This window comes from Salmo salar, chromosome 10 (genome assembly GCF_965601325.2).
Source record: "Salmo salar chromosome 10, fSalSal1, whole genome shotgun sequence".
Classification (NCBI taxonomy): domain Eukaryota; kingdom Metazoa; phylum Chordata; class Actinopteri; order Salmoniformes; family Salmonidae; genus Salmo; species Salmo salar.
Genome location: NC_138300.1, coordinates 90,160,552 through 90,181,683, shown reverse-complemented (window position 1 = coordinate 90,181,683; position 21,132 = coordinate 90,160,552). Strand labels below are relative to the sequence as shown.

The 21,132-nt window shown below is 43.8% G+C and overlaps 2 protein-coding genes across 3 annotated transcripts in view; one reads left to right on the top strand and one right to left on the bottom strand.

The window, feature by feature from the left end:
- Positions 1 to 18: 18 nt before the first annotated feature.
- On the bottom strand, positions 19 to 12,635 carry LOC145858621 (uncharacterized). The gene is made up of 7 exons (XM_082957227.1): positions 12,449 to 12,635; positions 3,559 to 3,694; positions 3,298 to 3,467; positions 1,209 to 1,313; positions 980 to 1,078; positions 632 to 889; positions 19 to 334 (listed from the first exon to the last, which is right to left on the bottom strand). The coding sequence occupies exons 3-7, from the start codon at positions 3,352 to 3,354 to the stop codon at positions 329 to 331; spliced, it is 525 nt and encodes a 174-aa protein (XP_082813353.1). The 5' UTR covers positions 3,355 to 3,467; positions 3,559 to 3,694; positions 12,449 to 12,635; the 3' UTR covers positions 19 to 328.
- Positions 12,636 to 13,417: 782 nt separating this feature from the next.
- The window catches only part of LOC106560827 (ran-binding protein 10), a 30,570-nt gene continuing 22,855 nt past the window's right edge, over positions 13,418 to 21,132 (top strand). Inside the window, exon 1 of one of the 2 annotated variants that reach the window (XM_014124168.3) lies at positions 13,418 to 13,845. In XM_014124168.3, the coding sequence (XP_013979643.1) occupies positions 13,647 to 13,845 (199 nt within the window). In that variant the 5' untranslated portion in view covers positions 13,418 to 13,646. The remainder of the gene's footprint in view (positions 13,846 to 21,132) is intronic. The other variant, XM_014124169.3, reaches the window with a different exon arrangement.

The following is a 21,132-nucleotide window of genomic DNA, read 5'->3' as shown; positions in this document are numbered from 1 at the left end:
TTACACTATTGACACTGATTGTGGGAAACACATTTTATTTACAGATCATTTCAGTATAAACAATTACTTTGCAATGAGAGCAGAGAAAAAAAAATACAGTAAGATGCCTGACAGCTGACCTTTTCTAAAAATGCACCAGTCCTGTTGTGGTGCAGGCCCAGCCCTGGTCACATCCGCTACCAGGAGGTGCTGCAGGGCCAGCTCTGTGTCCATTTTTTGTTGTCTGCTGCTCTAGCTCCTCCTGGAGTATCTAGAAATGCCATAGTTAGGTTCCAGTCCAGTGTGGTAGAGTCCAGAGAGGGGTAAATGTTCTTGAAGGCAGCCACAGTCACCTCTGTGAATCACAAACACAATGCCCCTGATGATCCTTTCAAAACTAATCATTACTAATGCAAATGTCTGTGAACATGGAGTATAACACGTCTTTGCCACAGGTAACAGTCAGTAATGGCAGTCTAAGTCTGTTTCTTGTAAAGCTTGTGTTTCAGTATGGTAGTACAGTATGTGACTGTATTGCAATAACAGCATGGATTATTGCTATTGTACATATACTTCTATCAAAAAGGGAGCGCAGAATTATGTACTGAGGTGTGAAACTATGGACTGAGACCAAAAAACTATAGGTTATTACCTCTTGTGGGGCGGTAGGTAGCCTAGTGGTTTGAGCGTTGGTCCAGTAACCCAAAGGTTGCTGGATTGAATCCTCGAGCTGACTAGGTAAAAATCTGTCGTTCTGCCCCTGAACAAGGCAGTTAACCCAGTGTATAGTATCATTTTGGTGTTGACGAATGCCCTCTAATAATCTATAAACCCACTCCCCAGGCTTTTCCCCATTTTGGCTCTCCACATGCTGGTGTAGAAATTCTGGAAGATTGCTGCTCTCATCTCTCTGAAGATAAATACATTAAGAATAAATATTAGAGTCAAAGAGTGTGAAATATTAACTGATTATTTTGAAAGCAAAAAGGTAACAGTTTACCTTCTTGTCCTCAATGACCTTCTCCTTCCAAACCTCCTTGATGTTTCTCATATCAGCCTTCTTTAGCCTATGGTTCCTCAACTGTCCCTCATACCACAGCTATATGGGCACATCATCAGAAGTACCCTGAGTGGACACAGGCTGAAGACATTTTGACCATGCCATTATTTTCAGAAATGTGTTGTTGATGTTCAGGTAGTTAGAAAGTTCAGCAGGGAGGGAGGTTTACCAGTCTAGTGAAAGACTGAGATCTTCTGCTAGCAGTATATCCAGACGCCGCTGCTGGATTGGTCCTGGGAGAGCTCTGCCCAACACTCACTACCTCCCAGCACGTCTGTAATCACACAGTTGTGTAAATGTTATGATCTAAAACTGTTGATCGTGATTCCGTCACAAAGCAAAACTCTACTGTGGCTTGCTAAAGTATTCACCCCGCTTGGCATTTTTCCTATTTTGTTGCCTTACAACCTGGAATTAAAATAGATTTTTGGGGGGTTTGTATCATTTGAATTACACAACATGTCTACCACTTTGAAGATGCAAAATATTTTTTATTTGTGAAACAAAAAAGAAATAAGACCAAAAAACTGAAAACTTGGGCGTGCATAACTATTCACCTCCTCAAAGTCAATGCTTTGTATAGCCACCTATTGCAGCAATTACTGCTGCAAGTCTCTTGAGGTATGTCTCTATAAGCTTGGCACATCCATCATTCTTCATGGCAAAACTGCTCTAGCTCCTTCAAGTTGGATGGGTTCCGCTGGTGTACAGCAATCTTTAAGTCATACCACAGATTCTCAATTGGATTGAGGTCTGGGCTTTGATTAGGCCATTCCAAGACATTTAAATGTTTCCCCTTAAATCACTCGAGTGTTGCTTTAGCAGTATGCTTAGGGTCATTGTCCTGCTGGAAGATGAACCTCTGTCCCAGTCTCAAATCTCTGGAAGACTGAAGTAGGTTTCCCTCAAGAATATCCTTGTATTTAGCGCCATCCATCATTCCTTCAATTCTGACCAGTGTACCAGTCCCTGCTGATGAAAAACATCCCCACAGCATGATGCTGCCACCACCATGTGTCACTGTGGGGATGATGTTCTCAGGGTGATGAGAGGTGTTGGGTTTACGCCAGACATAGCATTTTCCTTGATGGCCAAAAAGCTAAATTTTAGTCTCATCTGACCAGAATACCTATTCCATATGTTTTGGGAGTCTCCCACATGCTTTTTGGCAAACACCAAACGTGTTTGCTTATTCTTTTCTTTAAGCAATGGCTTCTTTCTGGCCACTCTTCCGTAAAGCCCAGCTCCATGGAGTATTCGGCTTAAAGTGGTCCTATGGACAGATACTCCAATCTCCACTGTGGAGCTTTGCAGCTCCTTCAGGGTTATCTTTGGTCTCTTTGTTGCCTCTCTGATTAATGCTCTTCTTGCCTGGTCCGTGAGTTTTGATGGGCGGCCCTCTCTTGGCAGGTTTGTTGTGGTGCCATATTCTTTCCATTTCTTAATAATGGATTTAATGGTGCTCTGTGGGATGTTCAAAGTTTCAGATATTGTTTTATAACCCAATCATGATCTGTACTTCTCCACAACTTTTTCCCTGACCTGTTTGGAGAGTTCCTTGGTCTTCATGGTGCCACTTGCTTAGTGGTGCTCCTTGCTTAGTGGTGTTGCAGACTCTGGGGCCTTTCAGAACAGGTGTATATATACTGAGATCATGTGACACTTAGATTGCACACAGATGCACTTTATTTAAATAATTATGCGACTTCTGAAGGTAATTGGTTGCACCAGATCTTATTTAGGGGCTTCATAGCAAAGGGGGTGAATACATATGCACACACCACTTTTCTGTTTTTTATTTTTTAGAATTATTTGAAACAAGTTATTTTTTTCATTTCACTTCACCAATTTTGACTATTTTGTGTATGTCCATTACATGAAATCCAAATAAAAATAAATGTATATTACAGGTTGTAATGCAACAAAATAGGAAAAACGCCAAGGGGGATGAATACTTTTGCAAGGCACTGTAAATGCTTTAGGCATTACTACCAACAATACCATAGTACAAATGGGAAGGGGAAAAACACTGAAAACCTAGAGCAGTTTTTCCTATGTGATACCCGCTCCCATTCAGGCCTCTCTGAAGCCATCCAGTTCTCCCTGGAGGCTGTGACCTGCGTGTGCGCCTCAAGCAGCGTGTCATATTCAGTTTTTCTGCAGGGTCTCCATATGGGAAAGGTGCAAATAGAGATTCCACACGAATTGAAGTGAGTCTGCTGTGGTTGAATAAAACATTTTACTGTAATGTACTGTACCTTGAGCAAGTTCTCTTTGTGGGTATGGTCCAGCGTCTCCCAGTCACGGCGGGGCATTACATCTCCATACTCAGCATGCGATCGATTTAGCTCCACCTCGGCTTTAGTCAGGTCCTCTCGACACACCTTCAGAGCTAATTTCTCTTTAACTGGGTCCTATATTTCCACTTCTGAAGGAAAGGAACAGATGTTAAGAGTTGGCATAACCCTACAATCTTCTCTTCCATCAAGATAGTTGATGAAGTATTATTTTATCACCACCTTCCAGCTCTTCCTCTGGTTCCTCGTCTAGTCCATAGCTCATGCTGCTGATGTTGGTGATGAGCAGCGTGCGAGCATCACATTCCTCTCTGTACATTAGATACGTAGTGGCCAGGTCTTCCTGCAGACAACACACCTGAGAAGAACAAGACAAAGAGCGATGAAGGGTTCAGCCCATGCATGGATGACATGAGACAGTGCAGCAATGGTGTGATTGAGACTGACCGTAGTTGGTAAGCACTGTACCTGGTTCTACAAGGAACTTTGTTTCTCCCTGATGTTTTTAATAAACGTTTGAAGCTGTTGGATCTCTTGCTTCAGGCCCCAGAGCCCTATACTACGAAACCAGGTTTGAGGACTTAACAAGCTAACTTTGGTCAACTCTGAGTTTAATTCGGGATCACCGGTACCACGAAAGTGGCACACCTTTTACCCAGTGGCACACCTTTTACCATGGCAAACAAATCTTTCAGACCTAACCTGCTCCAGGCTGCTCCATTTATCCTTAATGAAGTTTCTGAGACACGAGTTGAGAACCAATTAAATCAGATAACCTCCCTCTCGTAAAGATTGTGTCATCATCCCCTTCATTTGAGAAACTGATTAAATAGTTTTATTTTGTGTGTAGAAAAATAATGTTAAAATACCTATCACATTACACATTTAGTAACAACAGTATTTGCTTTCCAAACTGTAAGTTTTTTGCGACTGTCAGTTTAACTTTCGCAAATTTCTACATTTGCGAAAGTTAAACTGACAGTCACAACCAACCATAGATATAAACCATATATGGCAGTTCCCATTCAAGTCAAGACTGGCGGCCATTGCTAGTGTACTCATGAGTTTAACAGTCAAATTGCTAGGGGATGATATGTCTTTGGCCAAAACCCAACAAAACCCAGAAGGAGCAATAGGAGTGAGGAAAAAGGTGCTTGTGCATTGATAAGCACACCAAAGACGGGATTAGCTGTCGGATGGCAGGTAGCCTAGTGGTTAGAGTGTTGAGCCGGTAACCAAAAGGATGCTGGATCTAATCCCCGAGCTGACAAGATAAAAATCTGTCGTTCTGCCCCTGAGCAGGGCAGTTAACCCACTATTTCCCAGGCGCCCGAAGACGTGGATGTTGATTATGGCAGCCCCCGCACCTCTCTGATTCAGAGGGGTTGGGTTAAATGCGGAAGACACATTTCAGATGAATGCATTCAGTTGTACAACTGACGAAGTTGTACTAATATCCACCCTTTCCCATTAACGAGAACTAGCCTAATAAAATAAAGACAGCACTTCTAAAAGCCTATTTCACACCATAGCCTGCTGAATTTGCAACATAACTTTTCATTCATTTTGATTTCGGCACAAACAAAAATGTGCCACTGACTTGCCCATGGATTGATGTTTCAACATAAAGGCAGCAGGCAGACAAGCAATATCCACCATCGTAGTATGGATGAAGCCTGATCTGGAATGTGAAGGCAACTGAAGCTGGCTAGACTTATAAAACCCTGAGTAGATCTAGCTTGCTTCGTAGTATACCACTCAGATCTCTGCCCTCTCCTCCTCTCGCAGGCCCAGGATCCAAGATCAAGAAGGCCAACAAAATCATCAAGGACCTCAGCCACCCGAGCCACGGCCTGTTAACCCTGCTACCATCTAGAAGGTGGACATAGTACAGGTGCATCAAAGTTGGGCCCAAGAGACTCAGGCCATCAGACTGTTAGTCACCACTAGCTGGCCTCTGCCCAGTACCCTCTCCTGAACTTTAGTCACTGTTACTAGCCGGCTACCACCCGATACTCAACCCTGCACCTTAGAGACTGCTGCCCTATACACATAGTCATTGAACACTGGTCACTTTTTTACATACTGTTTTACCCACTTCATACACTACATGATCAAAAGTAAGTGGACACCTGCTCGTCGAACATCTCATTCCAAAATCATGGGCATTAATATGGAGTTGGTCCCCCCTTTGCTGCTATAACAGTCTCTACTCTTCTGGGAAGGCTTCCCACTAGATGTTGGAACATTGCTGCGGGGACTTGCTTCCATTCAGCCACAAGAGCATTAGTGAGGTTGGGCACGGATGTTGGGCGATTAGGCCTGGCTCGCAGTATGTGTACCAATTCATCCCAAAAGTGTTAAATGGGGTTGAGGTCAGGGCTTTGTGCAGGCCAGTCAAGTTCTTCCACACGATCTCAACAAACAATTTCTGTATGGATCTCGCATTGCGCACAGGGGCATTGTCATGCTGAAACAGGACAGGGCCTTCCCCAAACTGTTGCCACAAAGTTGGAAGCACAGAATCGTCTAGTGTTGTTGTATGCTGGAGCGTTAAGATTTTCCTTCACTGGAACTAAGGGGCCTAGCCAGAACATTAACAGCCTCAGACCATTATTCCTCCTCCACCAAACTTTACAGTTGGCACTATGCATTGGGGCAGGTAGCATTCTCCTGACATCCGCCAAACCCAGATTCGTCCGTCAGACTGCCAGATGGTGAAGAGTGATTAATCACTCCAGAGAATGCGTTTCCACTGCTCCAGACTCCAATGACGGTGAGCTTTACACCACTCCAGCCAACGCATGACATTGTGCATGGTGATCTTAGGCTTCTGTGCGGCTGCTCAGCCACGGAAACCCATTTCATGAAGCTCCAGACGAACAGTTATTGTGCTGACGTTGCTTCCAGGGCCAGTTTGGAACTCGGTAGTGAGTGTTGCAACCAAGGACAGACTATTTTTGCGTGCTTCAGCACTCAGCGGTCCTGTTCTGTGAGCCTGTGTGGCCTACCACTTCCCGGCTGAGCCGTTGTTGCTTCTAGAAGTTTCCACTTCACAATAACAGCTTTTACAGTTGACCGGGGCAGCTCTAGCAGGGCAGACATTTGACAAACTGACTTGTTGGAAAAGTGCCATCCTATGACGGTACCACGTTGAAAGTCAGAGCTCTTCAGTAAGGCCATTCTACTGCCAATGATTGCATGGCTGGGTGCTCGATTTTATACACCTGTCAGCAACATTTGTGACTGAAATAGCCAAATCCACTAATTTGAAGGGGTGTCCACATACTTTTGTATATATAGTGCATTCAGTTAAGTATTCAGACCCCTTGACTTTTTCCACATTTTGTTACGTTACAGCCTTATTATCAAATTGAATAAATTGTTTTTTCCCCCCTCATCAATCTACACACAATACCCCATAATGACAAAGCAAAAACAGATTTTTAGAAATGTTTGCAAATGTATAAAAGATATGTTCGATCGGGTTCAAGTCCGGGCCACTCAAGGACATTCAGAGACTTGTCCCAAAGCCACTCCTGCTTTGTCTTGGCTGTGTGCTTCGGGTCGTTGTCCTGTTGGAAGGTGAACATTCGCCCCAGTCTTAGTTTCTGAGCGGTCTGGAGCAGGTTTTCATCAAGGGTATCTCTGTTCATCTTTCCATCGACCCCACCTAGTCTCCCAGTTCCTGCCGCTGAAAAACATCCCCACAGCATGATGATGCCACCACCATGCTTCATCGTAGGGATGGTGCCAGGTTTCCTCCAGACGTGACGCTTGGCATTCAGGCCAAAGAATTCAATCTTGGTTTCATCAGACCAGAGAATCTTGTTTCTCATGGTCTGAGAGTCCTTTAGGTGCCTTTCGGCTAACTCCAAGCGGGCTGCCATAAGCCTTTTACTGAGGAGTGGCTTCTGTCTGGCCACTTTACCTTAAAGGCCTGATTGGTGGAGTGCTGCAGAGATGGTTGTCCTTCTGGAAGGTTTTCCCATCTCCACAGAGGAACTCTGGAGCTGTCAGAGTGACCATCGGGTTCCTGGTCACTCTCCCTGACCAAGGCCCTTCTCCCACAATTGCTCCGTTTGGCCTGGTGGCCAGCTCTAGGAAGTCTTGGTGGTTCCAAACGTCTTCCATTTAAGAATGATGGCGGCCACTGTGTTCTTGGGAACCTTCAATGCTGTTGACATTTTTGGTACCCTTCCCTTAATTTGTGCCTCGACACAATCCTCTCTCGGAGCTCTACTGACAATTCCTTCGACCTAATGGCTTGGTTTTAATTATGACATGCACTGTCAACTGAGGGGCCTTATATAGACAGGTGTGTGCCTTTCCAAATCATGTTGAATCAATTGAATTTACCAAAGGTGGACTCCAATCAAATTGTAGAAACATCTCAAGGATGATCAATGGAAACAGGATGCACCTGAGCTCAATTTCGAGTCTCATAGCAAAGGGTCTGAATACTTACGTAAATAAGGTAGTTCTGTTTTTTTTTTTATATAAAAAAATCTGTTTTTGCTTTGTCATTATGGGTTATTGTGTGTAGATTGATGAGGAAACAAATGTATTTAATCAATTTTAGAACAAGGCTGTAACATAAGACAATTTGGAAAAATTGAAGGGGTTTGAATACTTTCCAAATGCACTCTATATACTGTGTTCTATTCAAGGCTCATCCTATATAACTACTGCTGTACACACCTTTTCTATTCATATACTGTCTATACACACCATCATATAGTTATATTCCGGACTTTGACATTGCTCGTTGTAATATTTATATTTTCCTTAATTTCTCCCTTTTTATTTTGGGGATTTGTGTGTATTGTTTTGCATTGTTAGGTATTACTGCACTGTTGGAGCTAAGAACATAAGCATTTTGCTACACCGGCGATAACATCAGCAAAATATGTGTACGCAACCAATAAAATGTGATTTGGTCCCCTTCTCACATTGCTCTGAGACCAGAACCAGATGAGCACGGAGGGGCTCCAGCTCACGGATCTAGTCCCATAGGTATGCTGCAGAAATAGACATTGCAGTCAAATCAAATCCAACATCCTATAAGCATGAAATCTGTAAGCCCCTCTCATACTGCCATTCATCCTTGTTGTGCTGTCCAGGCTCACATTCACCATAACAATATAGGTCTATATGCCACAATCACAAACATTCCATGCTGAAATGCTACACACCAAATGTGATTTCATTTTTAAAAAGTATGTAAGACTGTAGCGGCTTGTACGTTTTGAATTCCTCCCTGTATGCCTGCGTATATATGACACTATATATGACAGAGGGCAGATTTTGTGACCTGACAACCAAGTGAAAATGAATCTATAGGCTGTACTCCTTAATGTAGTTAGGTAAATACCATGTAACAAACCCATGAAAATGATATGGATAACATGTATAAATTATATGGCAGATGGATGGGGCGTGAAGTTTGACTTTTGGCAGAAGTGGGTCAAGAGCCTGCAGCTCCCTCTACAGGTAGCTTTCAAGCTGTTCCAGGATCGTCGCTTCCCCACAGGGCCACAAAACTCAGCACCACATCTGTAGCACATGATTTATCTCAGTAAATCCTTCCACAACTTTAACCCTATGTCATATGATACAGTGCATATCATTTGTAAAATACCCATGGTTCCTGATCTCGCCACCTGAAGTACTGTCTTCTCTCTTGCTGAACAACTTGAGTGGAGACATGGGCAGGCCAGGTTACAAAATAATTAGCAAGCGAGGGGAAAGAATAGTTTAGTATGTGTCCATATCGCTATATCCAAAATAATAAAGAAGAATAGAATAGAAGCTAGCTAGCTAACGAAGAACAACAAAGAATATCTAGTTAACAGAAGAAAAGAAAGAGAAAATCAGGACAGAAGAAAAAGGATATCAAAGTGAAACAGTTCTCTAAAGACACAGGAGACAATAATACAAGAAACAACACTTCTGTAGCTTGTCAACTATGTGTCTGTCTATCCCTGTTCTCTCCCCTCTGCACAGGCCATACAAACGCTTCACACCGCGTGGCCGCTGCCACTCTAACCTGGTGGTCCCAGCACGCACGACCCACGTGGAGTTCCAGGTCTCCGGCAGCCTCTGGAACTGCCGGTCTGCAGCCAACAAGGCTGAGTTCATCTCCGCCTATGCTACCCTCCAGTCCCTAGACTTCCTGGCGCTGACGGAAACATGGATTACCACAGATAACACTGCTACTCCTACTGCTCTCTCTTCGTCTGCCCACGTTTTCTCGCATACCCCTAGAGCATCGAGCCAGCGGGGTGGTGGCACTGGAATCCTCATCTCTCCCAAGTGGACATTCTCTCTTTCTCCCCTGACCCATCTGTCTATCTCCTCATTTGAATTCCATGCTGTCACAGTTACCAGCCCTTTCAAGCTTAACATCCTTATCATTTATCGCCCTCCAGGTTCCCTTGGAGAGTTCATCAATGAGCTTGACGCCTTGATAAGTTCCTTTCCTGAGGATGGCTCACCTCTCACAGTTCTGGGTGACTTTAACCTCCCCACGTCTACCTTTGACTCATTCCTCTCTGCCTCCTTCTTTCCACTCCTCTCCTCTTTTGACCTCACCCTCTCACCTTCCCCCCCTACTCACAAGGCAGGCAATACGCTTGACCTCATCTTTACTAGATGCTGTTCTTCCACTAATCTCATTGCAACTCCCCTCCAAATCTCCGACCACTACCTTGTATCCTTTTCCCTCTTGCTCTCATCCAACACTTCTCACTCTGCCCCTACTCGGATGGTATTGCGCCGTCCCAACCTTCGCTCTCTCTCTCCCGCTACTCTCTCCTCTTCCATCCTATCATCTCTTCCCTCTGCTCAAACCTTCTCCAACCTATCTCCTGATTCTGCCTCCTCAACCCTCCTCTCCTCCCTTTCTGCATCCTTTGATTTTCTCTGTCCCCTATCCTCCAGGCCGGCTCGGTCCTCCCCTCCTGCTCCGTGGCTCGACGACTCACTACGAGCTCACAGAACAAGGCTCCGGGCAGCCGAGCGGAAATGGAGGAAAACTCGCCTCCCTGCGGACCTGGCATCCTTTCACTCACTCCTCTCTACATTCTCCTCTTCTGTCTCTGCTGCTAAAGCCACTTTCTACCACTCTAAATTCCAAGCATCTGCCTTTAACCCTAGGAAGCTCTTTGCTACCTTCTCCTCCCTCCTGAATCCTCCTCCCCCTCCCCCCCCCCTCCTCCCTCTCTGCGGATGACTTCGTCAACCATTTTGAAAAGAAGGTTGACGATATCCGATCCTCGTTTGCTAAGTCAAACGACACCGCTGGTCCTGCTCACACTGCCCTACCCTGTGCTTTGACCTCTTTCTCCCCTCTCTCTCCAGATGAAATCTCGCGTCTTGTGACGGCCGGCCGCCCAACAACCTGCCCACTTGACCCTATCCCCTCCTCTCTTCTCCAGACCATTTCCGGAGACCTTCTCCCCTTCCTCACCTCGCTCATCAACTCATCCTTGACCGCTGGCTACGTCCCTTCCGTCTTCAAGAGAGCGAGAGTTGCACCCCTTCTGAAAAAACCTACACTCGATCCCTCCGATGTCAACAACTACAGACCAGTATCCCTTCTTTCCTTTCTCTCCAAAACTCTTGAACGTGCCGTCCTTGGCCAGCTCTCCTGCTATCTCTCTCAGAATGACCTTCTTGATCCTAATCAGTCAGGTTTCAAGACTGGGCATTCAACTGAGACTGCTCTTCTCTGTGTCACGGAGGCTCTCCGCACTGCTAAAGCTAACTCTCTCTCCTCTGCTCTCATCCTTCTAGACCTATCTGCTGCCTTTGATACTGTGAACCATCAGATCCTCCTCTCCACCCTCTCCGAGTTGGGCATCTCCGGCGCGGCCCACGCTTGGATTGCGTCCTACCTGACAGGTCGCTCCTACCAGGTGGCGTGGCGAGAATCTGTCTCCGCAGCATGCGCTCTCACCACTGGTGTCCCCCAGGGCTCTGTTCTAGGCCCTCTCCTATTCTCGCTATACACCAAGTCACTTGGCTCTGTCATATCCTCACATGGTCTCTCCTATCATTGCTATGCAGACGACACACAATTAATCTTCTCCTTTCCCCCTTCTGATAACCAGGCGGCGAATCGCATCTCTGCATGTCTGTCAGACATATCAGTGTGGATGACGGATCACCAGCTCAAGCTGAATCTCGGCAAGACGGAGCTGCTCTTCCTCCCGGGGAAGGACTGCCCGTTCCATGATCTCGCCATCACGGTTGACAACTCCCTTGTGTCCTCCTCCCAGAGTGCTAAGAACCTTGGCGTGATCCTGGACAACACCCTGTCGTTCTCCACTAACATCAAGGCGGTGACCCGATCCTGTAGGTTCATGCTCTACAACATTCGCAGAGTACGACCCTGCCTCACACAGGAAGCGGCGCAGGTCCTAATCCAGGCACTTGTCATCTCCCGTCTGGATTACTGCAACTCGCTGTTGGCTGGGCTCCCTGCCTGTGCCATTAAACCCCTACAACTCATCCAGAACGCCGCAGCCCGTCTGGTGTTCAACCTTCCCAAGTTCTCTCACGTCACCCCGCTCCTCCGCTCTCTCCACTGGCTTCCAGTTGAAGCTCGCATCCGCTACAAGACCATGGTGATTGCCTACGGAGCTGTGAAGGGAACGGCACCTCCATACCTTCAGGCTCTGATCAGGCCCTACACCCAAACAAGGGCACTGCGTTCATCCACCACTGGCCTGCTGGCCCCCCTACCTCTGAGGAAGCACAGTTCCCGCTCAGCCCAGTCAAAACTTTTCGCTGCTCTGGCACCCCAATGGTGGAACAAGCTCCCTCACGACGCCAGGACAGCGGAGTCAATCACCACCTTCCGGAGACACCTGAAACCCCACCTCTTTAAGGAATACCTAGGATAGGATAAAGTAATCCTTCTAACCCCCCCCCCCCCCCCTTTAAAAGATTTAGATGCACTATTGTAAAGTGGTTGTTCCACTGGATATCATAAGGTGAATGCACCATTTTGTAAGTCGCTCTGGATAAGAGCGTCTGCTAAATGACTTAAATGTAATGTAAATGTAATAAAATCACGTTAGCTAACTGCTAACATTAGCTATCTTACTCTGTTTGATGCTAGCCTCTATTGATGAGCCAGGACCTCCAATTGACACTTGCTGATATGTTTAACGTTAGATGAAGCAAACAGGAGCGCTAGTTAGCGAATACATTACTGTAAAAACACGTCATGCCTCTTCCATTCAGTTAGTTAGCTAGTTGCTTCAGGCACCCGGATGCATTGTTACGTTAACAACAATGTTGCCATGGAAATTAAGGACCCAGGAAGGACCCCAAATAGTAGCCCATCCCGCTCCAGATGCTTTGTGTCCCAGGAGAACCTTGCCAAAAAGAATGTGTAAAACAATATTTGGCTCAGGATTTAATAATGTAATGAATCGTCAATGTCTGGAACAGTTTTGAAAATGTTTTTTTCTGCTCCCTTGATGAGTTTGCAAACACTAATCTAGCTCAAATACATCTATCAAGCATACCAATTTCAGAGTCAGCCTAGGGAAAGGCAATGTTCTCGAGTTGAAATGGATGCAGCTGGCAGTTTGTCTGGCTCAATTAGGAATTAGAATACTAGTTGTAGTGGTCCGTTAGTTTCTTTTTCAAACGACAGAGCAGCGGAAGAATTAAGTTTGAGTCGTCAGACAAACTGGCACACATCATCCACTAACATTGCATTTAAAAAATCTGGATTAGTTTGAGAAACATGTGAGACACAAAATGTTAATGAATGCATGCCAGAATGTAAATAAAATGAGGAAATGCATTGCACAAATGTCTGTTTATCTGCTATAATAAGACTTGCGAGATCAATATGTCCTGGGGTGTAATCATTATTCCAAACAATTGCAACAGAGTTTCTATTGGACAAATTCAGGTAGGTCCCTCCCCGTTCAAGAAATGCTTTGCAACATAATCGACGTAATAAATACGCCCCTGGTCCTGACCATCAACAAAATACGACCGCATACAACCACTCGAAAACTACATTTCCTAGCTTCCTTTTCACGGACTCAAACTGAAAAAAATGACCAAAGAGTGCTTCGGAGCGGGGCTTCTGTAGTCGATTCCGAAAATCTTTCTAGCGAATAGCCCTGTATTCAACTACAGTACCCACACGTCACTGTCAGTCATACTCGAGAGCGTTGGTTAGCCAGGGATATCACACCACTGTCTATCTCACTCTCTCCCTGTATCAACGCATTGACATAGCTAGTAGAAGACAATAAAAAATAAAACATTTCAAGCCGAAGATGGCAGAGCTTGGAGCGGGGAGCCTGCTGTTGGGGGATCCTGCTTTTAATTACCAAGAGGCCGAGCTAAATGAGCGATTGAAGCGGCTCTACCCGGCCGTAAATGAGGATGAGACCCCCTTACCCCGATCATGGAGCCCCAAGGATAAATACAGCTACATCGGGCTCTCACAGAACAATCTGCGAGTACATTACAAAGGTAAAGTTATACAGAAGTGACAACTGGTATAACATTTAGTACCTAGATGTCTCGAATATGTTATTTACGATAGACTCTCCGGAGGTTCAGCGTCGTGTCTCTGTATGCAATCTCCCTGATCTAGTTTAAGCTGCCTCTCGGTCCCTCTTTGCTTTGTTTCACAATAGCAGAGCGGAATGCCCATTGCCCAAATGGTTGACTGAACTCGCTAACCATGACAAGCATATCCGTTTCTTTGACTAACGTTCAACTCAAACGGTCTCTTTGTTTACAGTTAATGTTTTCTTTACAAATTGGCTAGTTACCGCTTATATTTGACCATAATCGAAATATTAACCTAACTATAAATTGTGACAGCTAACTACTATGCCACAATTTATAGCGAGGTACCTAGCAATGACAAGCGACGCACAGCTAGTTCGCTAGCGTAACTAACTGACTAGTTAGCTAGCGCGCTAGCAAACTTAGCTAGTTCGCTAACGACGTTATCCAAGCCAATGCTAATTGCACGCCATCTCTGTTAGCCAATGCAGTAACTAGCTAAATAATAGCACGCAAACATTAGCTAACTAGTACTATCGAAATGCACCATTGTATATATATATATATATATATATATATATATATATATATATATATATTAGTAGCTAGCAATATAAAATGTAGCTACTAACGTTAATGTTAGCTAGCTAAAACTGAACTCGAACGTTAGCTAACTTAGCTATGTAGCTAGCTATCGCCTCTTCCTCTGGTTCTAGCTAGCTAAAAGCAAATCTTCATACAGTTGATATGACCCATGACTAGACGTTAGAATGTGTTTGTATTTTGTGATCAAATAAGCAGAAATGTAGAAAAGGGAAATATTGCATTGTGTTCTGTTGGCTTGCCAGTTCATGAAATCGTTCTCTGTGTCTGGACTATTATTCTAAATCATTATACATTCTGGATCCAACTACTGAGCACAGCTAAGGATTCCATAGAGCTCTTCAGGCACTGAAAATAACATCATCCTCTACCATTTCAACCCAGCCAGCAGCTACACTTCCAGTTGCGACAAGGGAGGAGGCCTCAACACATTTGTTGTATATAAACATCAGCACATAGATCAGATGGTATTTATGCAGGTAGTTTAGCGATATATATTTTTTTTTACCACAAACAACTTGTTGGGGTGCAGACAGTAGCCCGGGTGTATAAATACAATTGGTTCAGATAGTTATTTAAGTATTCTGCATAAAATAAAAAGTAGGACTTGACAGCTATCCATCTAGAAATCATCATGCTGTAATGTGTGTTGTGTAATCATAGAAAGAGTAACATGCTACATGTTTAGTCAACTGTCAAGTCTAATCGCACAACAGTGCTATGATTGAGTTATTATAGGACCATAGTCAGTGCTTAACACAAGATCAGGAAAACAAAAATAACACCTCATAATAGACAGACCAAGGCCCTGGTCAGTGTAAGGTCTTGGTATTAACATACACTTGAATCTACAGAAATAATAGGCTAGCTATAGAATTCTCTTAACATTAGGTGGCTGCGTTTGTAGTGCTGAATTCAGGCCTAGGTACACTGCTTTGGTCAATTGTTGTCTGGAGTTGAAGGTTGACAAGGATTTCATGATAATTTGTGACTGATAATTGCATAATCCCATTAGTTGATGGTGGCTCAAAAGCTGTGTGTTTGTTATTTAGCCTGTGTTACATGGTTGGTCGTGTAGTGGGATTGTGGGACTACAGTACAGTCAGATGGGGGACATTTTGAGGATGTCTTTTTTTGTGATCATATTTTTTAAATTTAGTAATAATAATTGTCAGCAAGCATGAATACAGTATTAGGTCTAGTCTGTCATCTAAAGTTATAGGCTTGTTATTCCCCCTAAAATCACAGAAGCCACTGTGTTGTGTCAAGCCACTGAGTTGTCAGTTCCTGTTACTTTTCTTCACCCTGGTGATTTTTATGCTATTTTGACCAGTGTGCCAGTTTTCCTTTTGGCCTTGGTACTGTTGATTATACATGGTGGAGCTGGAGGTGTGCGATATCTCAGGATTGCCTATATCTCAAGCCTAGAGATATTAAAGAGTTCCATGTCTGCAAGGCCTGCACAGTATAAGTTCCACTGATTCATGTAAGGCCCTGAGCTGTCTTATATCAGGTGGCGCCGCTCCTACGTGACCCTCGTCCCTCAACCTCAGTACAGGCAGAATCTGACATAAGACAATGCAGTGGAGACTGCTAAGGCTTGCATAGTCCTGTTAGGCTACGTTTAGACAGGCTGCCCAATTCTGATCTTTGTTCCACTAATTGGTATTTTGACCAATCACATCAGATCTTTTCACATCAGAGCTTTTTCAGAGCTGATCTGATTAGTCAAAAGACAAATTAGCGGAAAAATGCCTAAATGCAGACATTTGCCATCTGGCCCATAAGGCCATATGATTAGGCCTGAGTAATAATGTGTATCTTCAGCCTAGACTATTGACATTTAAAATTCTTGTTTTTCAAACCTGCATGTATTTTTAAGGCCTTGTTCCTCTCTGACATTTTAGTTGTGTAGGCCCTATATCCCTGACCTTAATTGTTAATGAAAGGAGGGCCATCTTTAGCTAAAATGTTGTTTCTTAATTTCTATTGATGAGCTTACGTCCTGTGCTCATTGTTTTTAGTTTTTCTTTTCAGAAAAGGGCATCAGCTTACCTGCTGAATTAAAGAGCACATAGCCTAAGCTACAGTATTGTCTGATTCATCAGTGTGTTTTATGAAGTGGTGGTATAGGATTTGTGTACCATAGTCAACCATTGTAAATTATTGGTCTTTGTACTTGCTTTTTTTGTGTGATTTAGCCTGTATAGATTTCTGCCAATTTTCTATTTTATACCTAAAGGTTGTATAGTGTTATTGTGTAATTAAATAGCCTATAGGACACATGACTGACTTTAAGCATGCCCTGCGATTCCTTTAAACTGATTTGTAATGTTTGCCCATAGAGACGGTTTTCTGTCGTCTGAAGAACCAATCATGCATGTTCAGTCAGAGGTGACATCACCAGATTGTGTTGGTTTCCCCCAGTCTCTGTGTGAAGCTGTGATGCAGCGTTTGCTAACGTTTCTCCCTTACGCTTTTCCTCTCATTTTCTTTTGTTTTTTTTCTGTTTCCTTCTGTTTTTTGTCTATTTATTTCTTGTCTTCTGTCGTGGGTAGTACTGCGCTACATTCTTGTTTTGACCACTGACTTGACCATGAGGGAGATCCTTTGACTCTGGATTGGGGACTTAGAAAGAGAGAATCCATGAGCAGTTTCTAAAAAAAAAAATCGAACCAGTAAAAACACGGTGAAGTAAGAACGCCCCACAATATGGTAAACAATTTGCTCTATAACCAGACATGTTGTTTACACAGCAAAAAATGGTGCACGTTAATAGCCATATTTGAGTATGCCTACATTATGCTCTAATAACACATTGTTAACCAACTACTTAGGCTTATGTGGATGTTAAACAACATTTGGCCTCTAAAAAATTGTGTGTGATTGACGGAGACAGCGAGAGAGTCTCACTCCCAGGACTGTGTGGCTCTGCTGAGTGCTGTATGTTGAGGTGGTGGTGTTAGTTGGAGGTATTTATAGACACAAGTGTGTTCCTGTGTTGTATTTATTATGGCTGTTTGTATGGTCATAGAGGGGCCTGCTGGGCTTTGGTTACAGAAAGGAGAGGGCTGAAAATAGAACTGATTAATGTTGCTGATGAAATCAAAGGTGATAATAAATACACTGATTCTCTATTAGTCATAATGACTGTGGCAAAGCATGACTGGTTGATTAGTGGATTTGTACATATGATCATGAAGATGGCTGTGCTTTACTGACAGGGACACAGTACAGAGGAGAGGTACAGTACCACTTACATACAGTGTATTCATACTCCTTCCCTTTTCCCACATTTTGTTGCGTTAACAGCCTTATTCTAAAATTGATTAAATATCAATTGTTACTCATCAATCTACACACAATACCCCATAATGACAAAGCAAAAACATGTTTATAGAAATGTTTGCAAAAAAAGAGAACTGAAATATCACTATTACATAAGTAATTCAGACCCTTTACTCAGTACTTTGTTGAAGGACCTTTCGCAGTGATTACAGCCTCGAATCTACTTGGGCACACCTGTATTTGGGGAATATCTCCCATCCCCTCAAGCTCTGTCAAGATGGAAAGGTAGCATCGCTGCACAGCTATTTTCAGGTCTCTCCAGAGATGTTCGATCGGGTTCATGTCCGGGCTCTGGCTGGGCCACTCAAGGACATTCAGAGACTTTTCCCGAAGCCACTCCTGCGTTGTCCTGGCCGTGTGCTTAGGGTCGTTGTCCTGTTGGAAGGTGAACCTTCACCCCAGTTTGAGGTCCTGGGGGCTCTGGAGCAGGTTTTCATCAAGGATCTCTCTATACTTTAATCTATTGATCTTTTCCTTGATCCTGACTGTCCCTGCCGCTGAAAAATATCCTCACAGCATGATGCTTCCTCCACCATGCTTCACCGTAGGGATGGTGCCAGGTTTGATCCAGACGTGATGCTTGGAATGCTGGCCAAAGACTTCATTCTTGGTTTCATCAGACCAGAGAATCTTGTTTCTAATGGTCTGAGAGTCTTCAGGTGCCTTTTGGCAAACTCCAAGTGGGCTGTCATATGCCTTTTACTGAGGATTGACTTCCGTCTGGCCATTCTACCATAAAGGCCTGATTGGTGGAGTGCTGCAGAGATGGTTGTCCTTCTGGAAGGTTCCCTCATCTCCACAGAGGAACTCTGGAGCTCTGTCAGAGTGCCCATCGGGTTCATGGTCACCTCCCTGACCAAGGCTCTTCTCCCCCGATTGCTCAGTTTTGCCCGGAAGGCCAGCTCTAGGAAGACTCTTGGTGGTTCCAAACTTCTTCCATTTAAAAATGATGGCCACAGTGTTCTTCGGGATCTTCAATGCTCCTCGTTGAGAATGTCTGATGCTTGATGCTTATGGTTTCATGAAATAAGACAAATGATAACCAGAAGAAAAAACACAAACCTGGCCCAACCATTCTCCTGCTCCTGCTGGCTTTTGCAGATTCTGCCATTACTCTCGTGAAGTTGCAGTAATAGGCTACACGAGGAGTCTGCAACATTTCTCATGTGGGATGCATATTTATCTTACCATTTATTTTCTATTTTTGTGGGGTATTTTTTTTACCCCTTTTTCTCCCCAATTTTGTGATATCCAAATGGTAGGTGGTTTTGTCCCATCGTCGCAACTCCCGTACAGACTCGGGAGAGGCGAAGGTTGAGAGCCATGCGTCCTCCGAAACACGCCCCCGCCAAGCTGCACTGCTTCTTGACACATTGCTCACTTAACCCGAAAGCCAGCCGCACCAATGTGTTGGAGGAAACACGGTACAGCTGGTGACCGAAGTCAGTGTGCATACGCCCGCCAAAAGGAGTCACTAGAGCGTGATGGGACAAGGACATCCCAGTCGGCCAAACCCTCCCCTAACCCAGACAACGCTGGGCCAATTGTGTGCCGTCTCCATGCGACACAGCCCGTGATCGAACCTGGATCTGTAGCGACGCCTCTAGCACTGGAATGATGTGCTTTAGGGCCTTCCAATTGGCGCAGCGGTCTATCTTACCATTTCTACCAATCTTCGTGCCAATTGTGGTTTTCATATGCACATTTCTGTGAAACAGTTTCATTTAATTTATAATAACGTCTTCATATCTCAATCATCGTCATGTGGGTAATCAAAATTCTATCTAAATTAAAATGATACAAACCTAAATTAACTTTTTGCCATCGCCAACTATGTAAAAAATAGGTTACATAAAGCCAACAAATAAAAACATTGCACCCTGTAGGTAGAAAATATCCTGATAAAATGAAATATCGTATAAATCACATTGGCTACACATGGCCTGTCTGGAACAAACTGGAAACGTATCAACTGTGACTGACCGCCTTGATTCGGTCTTATGTAGCAACATTTGAAATTGTGTTTTTTACATTGGATAAATGCAGAGACGCAGAGCTACAAAATGGTATATTGTACACTGCATGTGAGGAACAATGGGAAAGTAATTCTGCTTTGAAAGTTGATAAACTTGTAACCCCACTTTTGAGAAAAAAGCCCCTGAATGTTTTGGTACACCTACTGGAGAGCTCTAATTTGTCTACACCCATTCAGCATTGTTCACACACTCTTACGCCAGCCCAACCTATCTCTTTAAGAATTCACATGTGAGGTCATGTGCTAAACAGGGAGTGGTGTAGTAAAGATTAAGACTAATTGATAAAAGTAAGGAAACATTCCAGGTAAACAGTGTCCAGATAAAAATATTTTATAAATATTAGATGACACTCTTGTCTAATTTGGTACTGCAAAATGGTTACGGGCATAATAGAAATATCAAAAATAGATGGTGTAAATATAATGAAAAAAATAGGTGTCAATGCCAGTGGAGAAAGAACCAAATAATATACAGTATGTACAAAAACAATATCAATAATGATACCAGTGATAGATGAGGTAGTTACAATTTGAAGTCGGAAGTTTACATACACCTTAGACATATACATTTGAACTCAGTTTTTCACAATTCCTGACATTTAATCAGAGTAAAAATTCCCTGTCTTAGGTCAGTTAGGATCACCACTTTATTGTAAGAATGTGAAATGTCAGAATAATAGTAGAGTGATTTATTTCAGCTTTTATTTCTTCCACCACATTCCCAGTGGGTCAGAAGTTTACATACTAATTGAGTGTATTTGGTAGCATTGCCTTTTAAATTGTTTAACTTGGGTCAAATGTTTCGGGTAGCCTTCCACAAGCTTCCTACAATAAGTTGGGTGAATTTTGTCCCATTCCTCCTGACAGAGCTGGTGTAACTGAGTCAGGTTTGTAGGCCTCCTTGCTCGCACATGTTTTTTCAGTTCTGCCCACAAATTTTCTATAGGATTGAGGTCAGGGCTTTGTGATGGCCACTCCAATACCTTGACTTTGTTGCCCTTGGGCCATTTTGCCAAAACTTTGGAAGTATGCTTGGGATCATTGTCCATTTGGAAGACTCATTTGCGACCAAGCTTTAACTTCCTGACTGATGTCTTGAAATGTTGCTTCAATATATCCACATAATTTTCTTTCCTCGTGATGCCATCTATTTTGTGATGTGCACCAGGCCCTCCTGCAGCAAAGCACCCCCAGAACATGATGCTGCCACCACCGTGCTTCATGGTTGGGATAGTGTTCTTCGGCTTGCAAGCCTCCCC

What these genes read in the sequence shown, in the direction of transcription:
- LOC145858621 (XM_082957227.1), bottom strand. Translation starts at nt 3,354, where the DNA reads ATGCCCCGCCGTGACTGGGAGACGCTGGACCATACCCACAAAGAGAAC. An exon ending in ACAAAGAGAACTTGCTCAAG is followed by an intron (nt 1,314 to 3,297) that starts GTACAGTACATT and finishes GTGTGATTACAG; the next exon opens with ACGTGCTGGGAGGTAGTGAG. An exon ending in AGGTCATTGAGGACAAGAAG is followed by an intron (nt 890 to 979) that starts GTAAACTGTTAC and finishes ATTTATCTTCAG; the next exon opens with AGAGATGAGAGCAGCAATCT.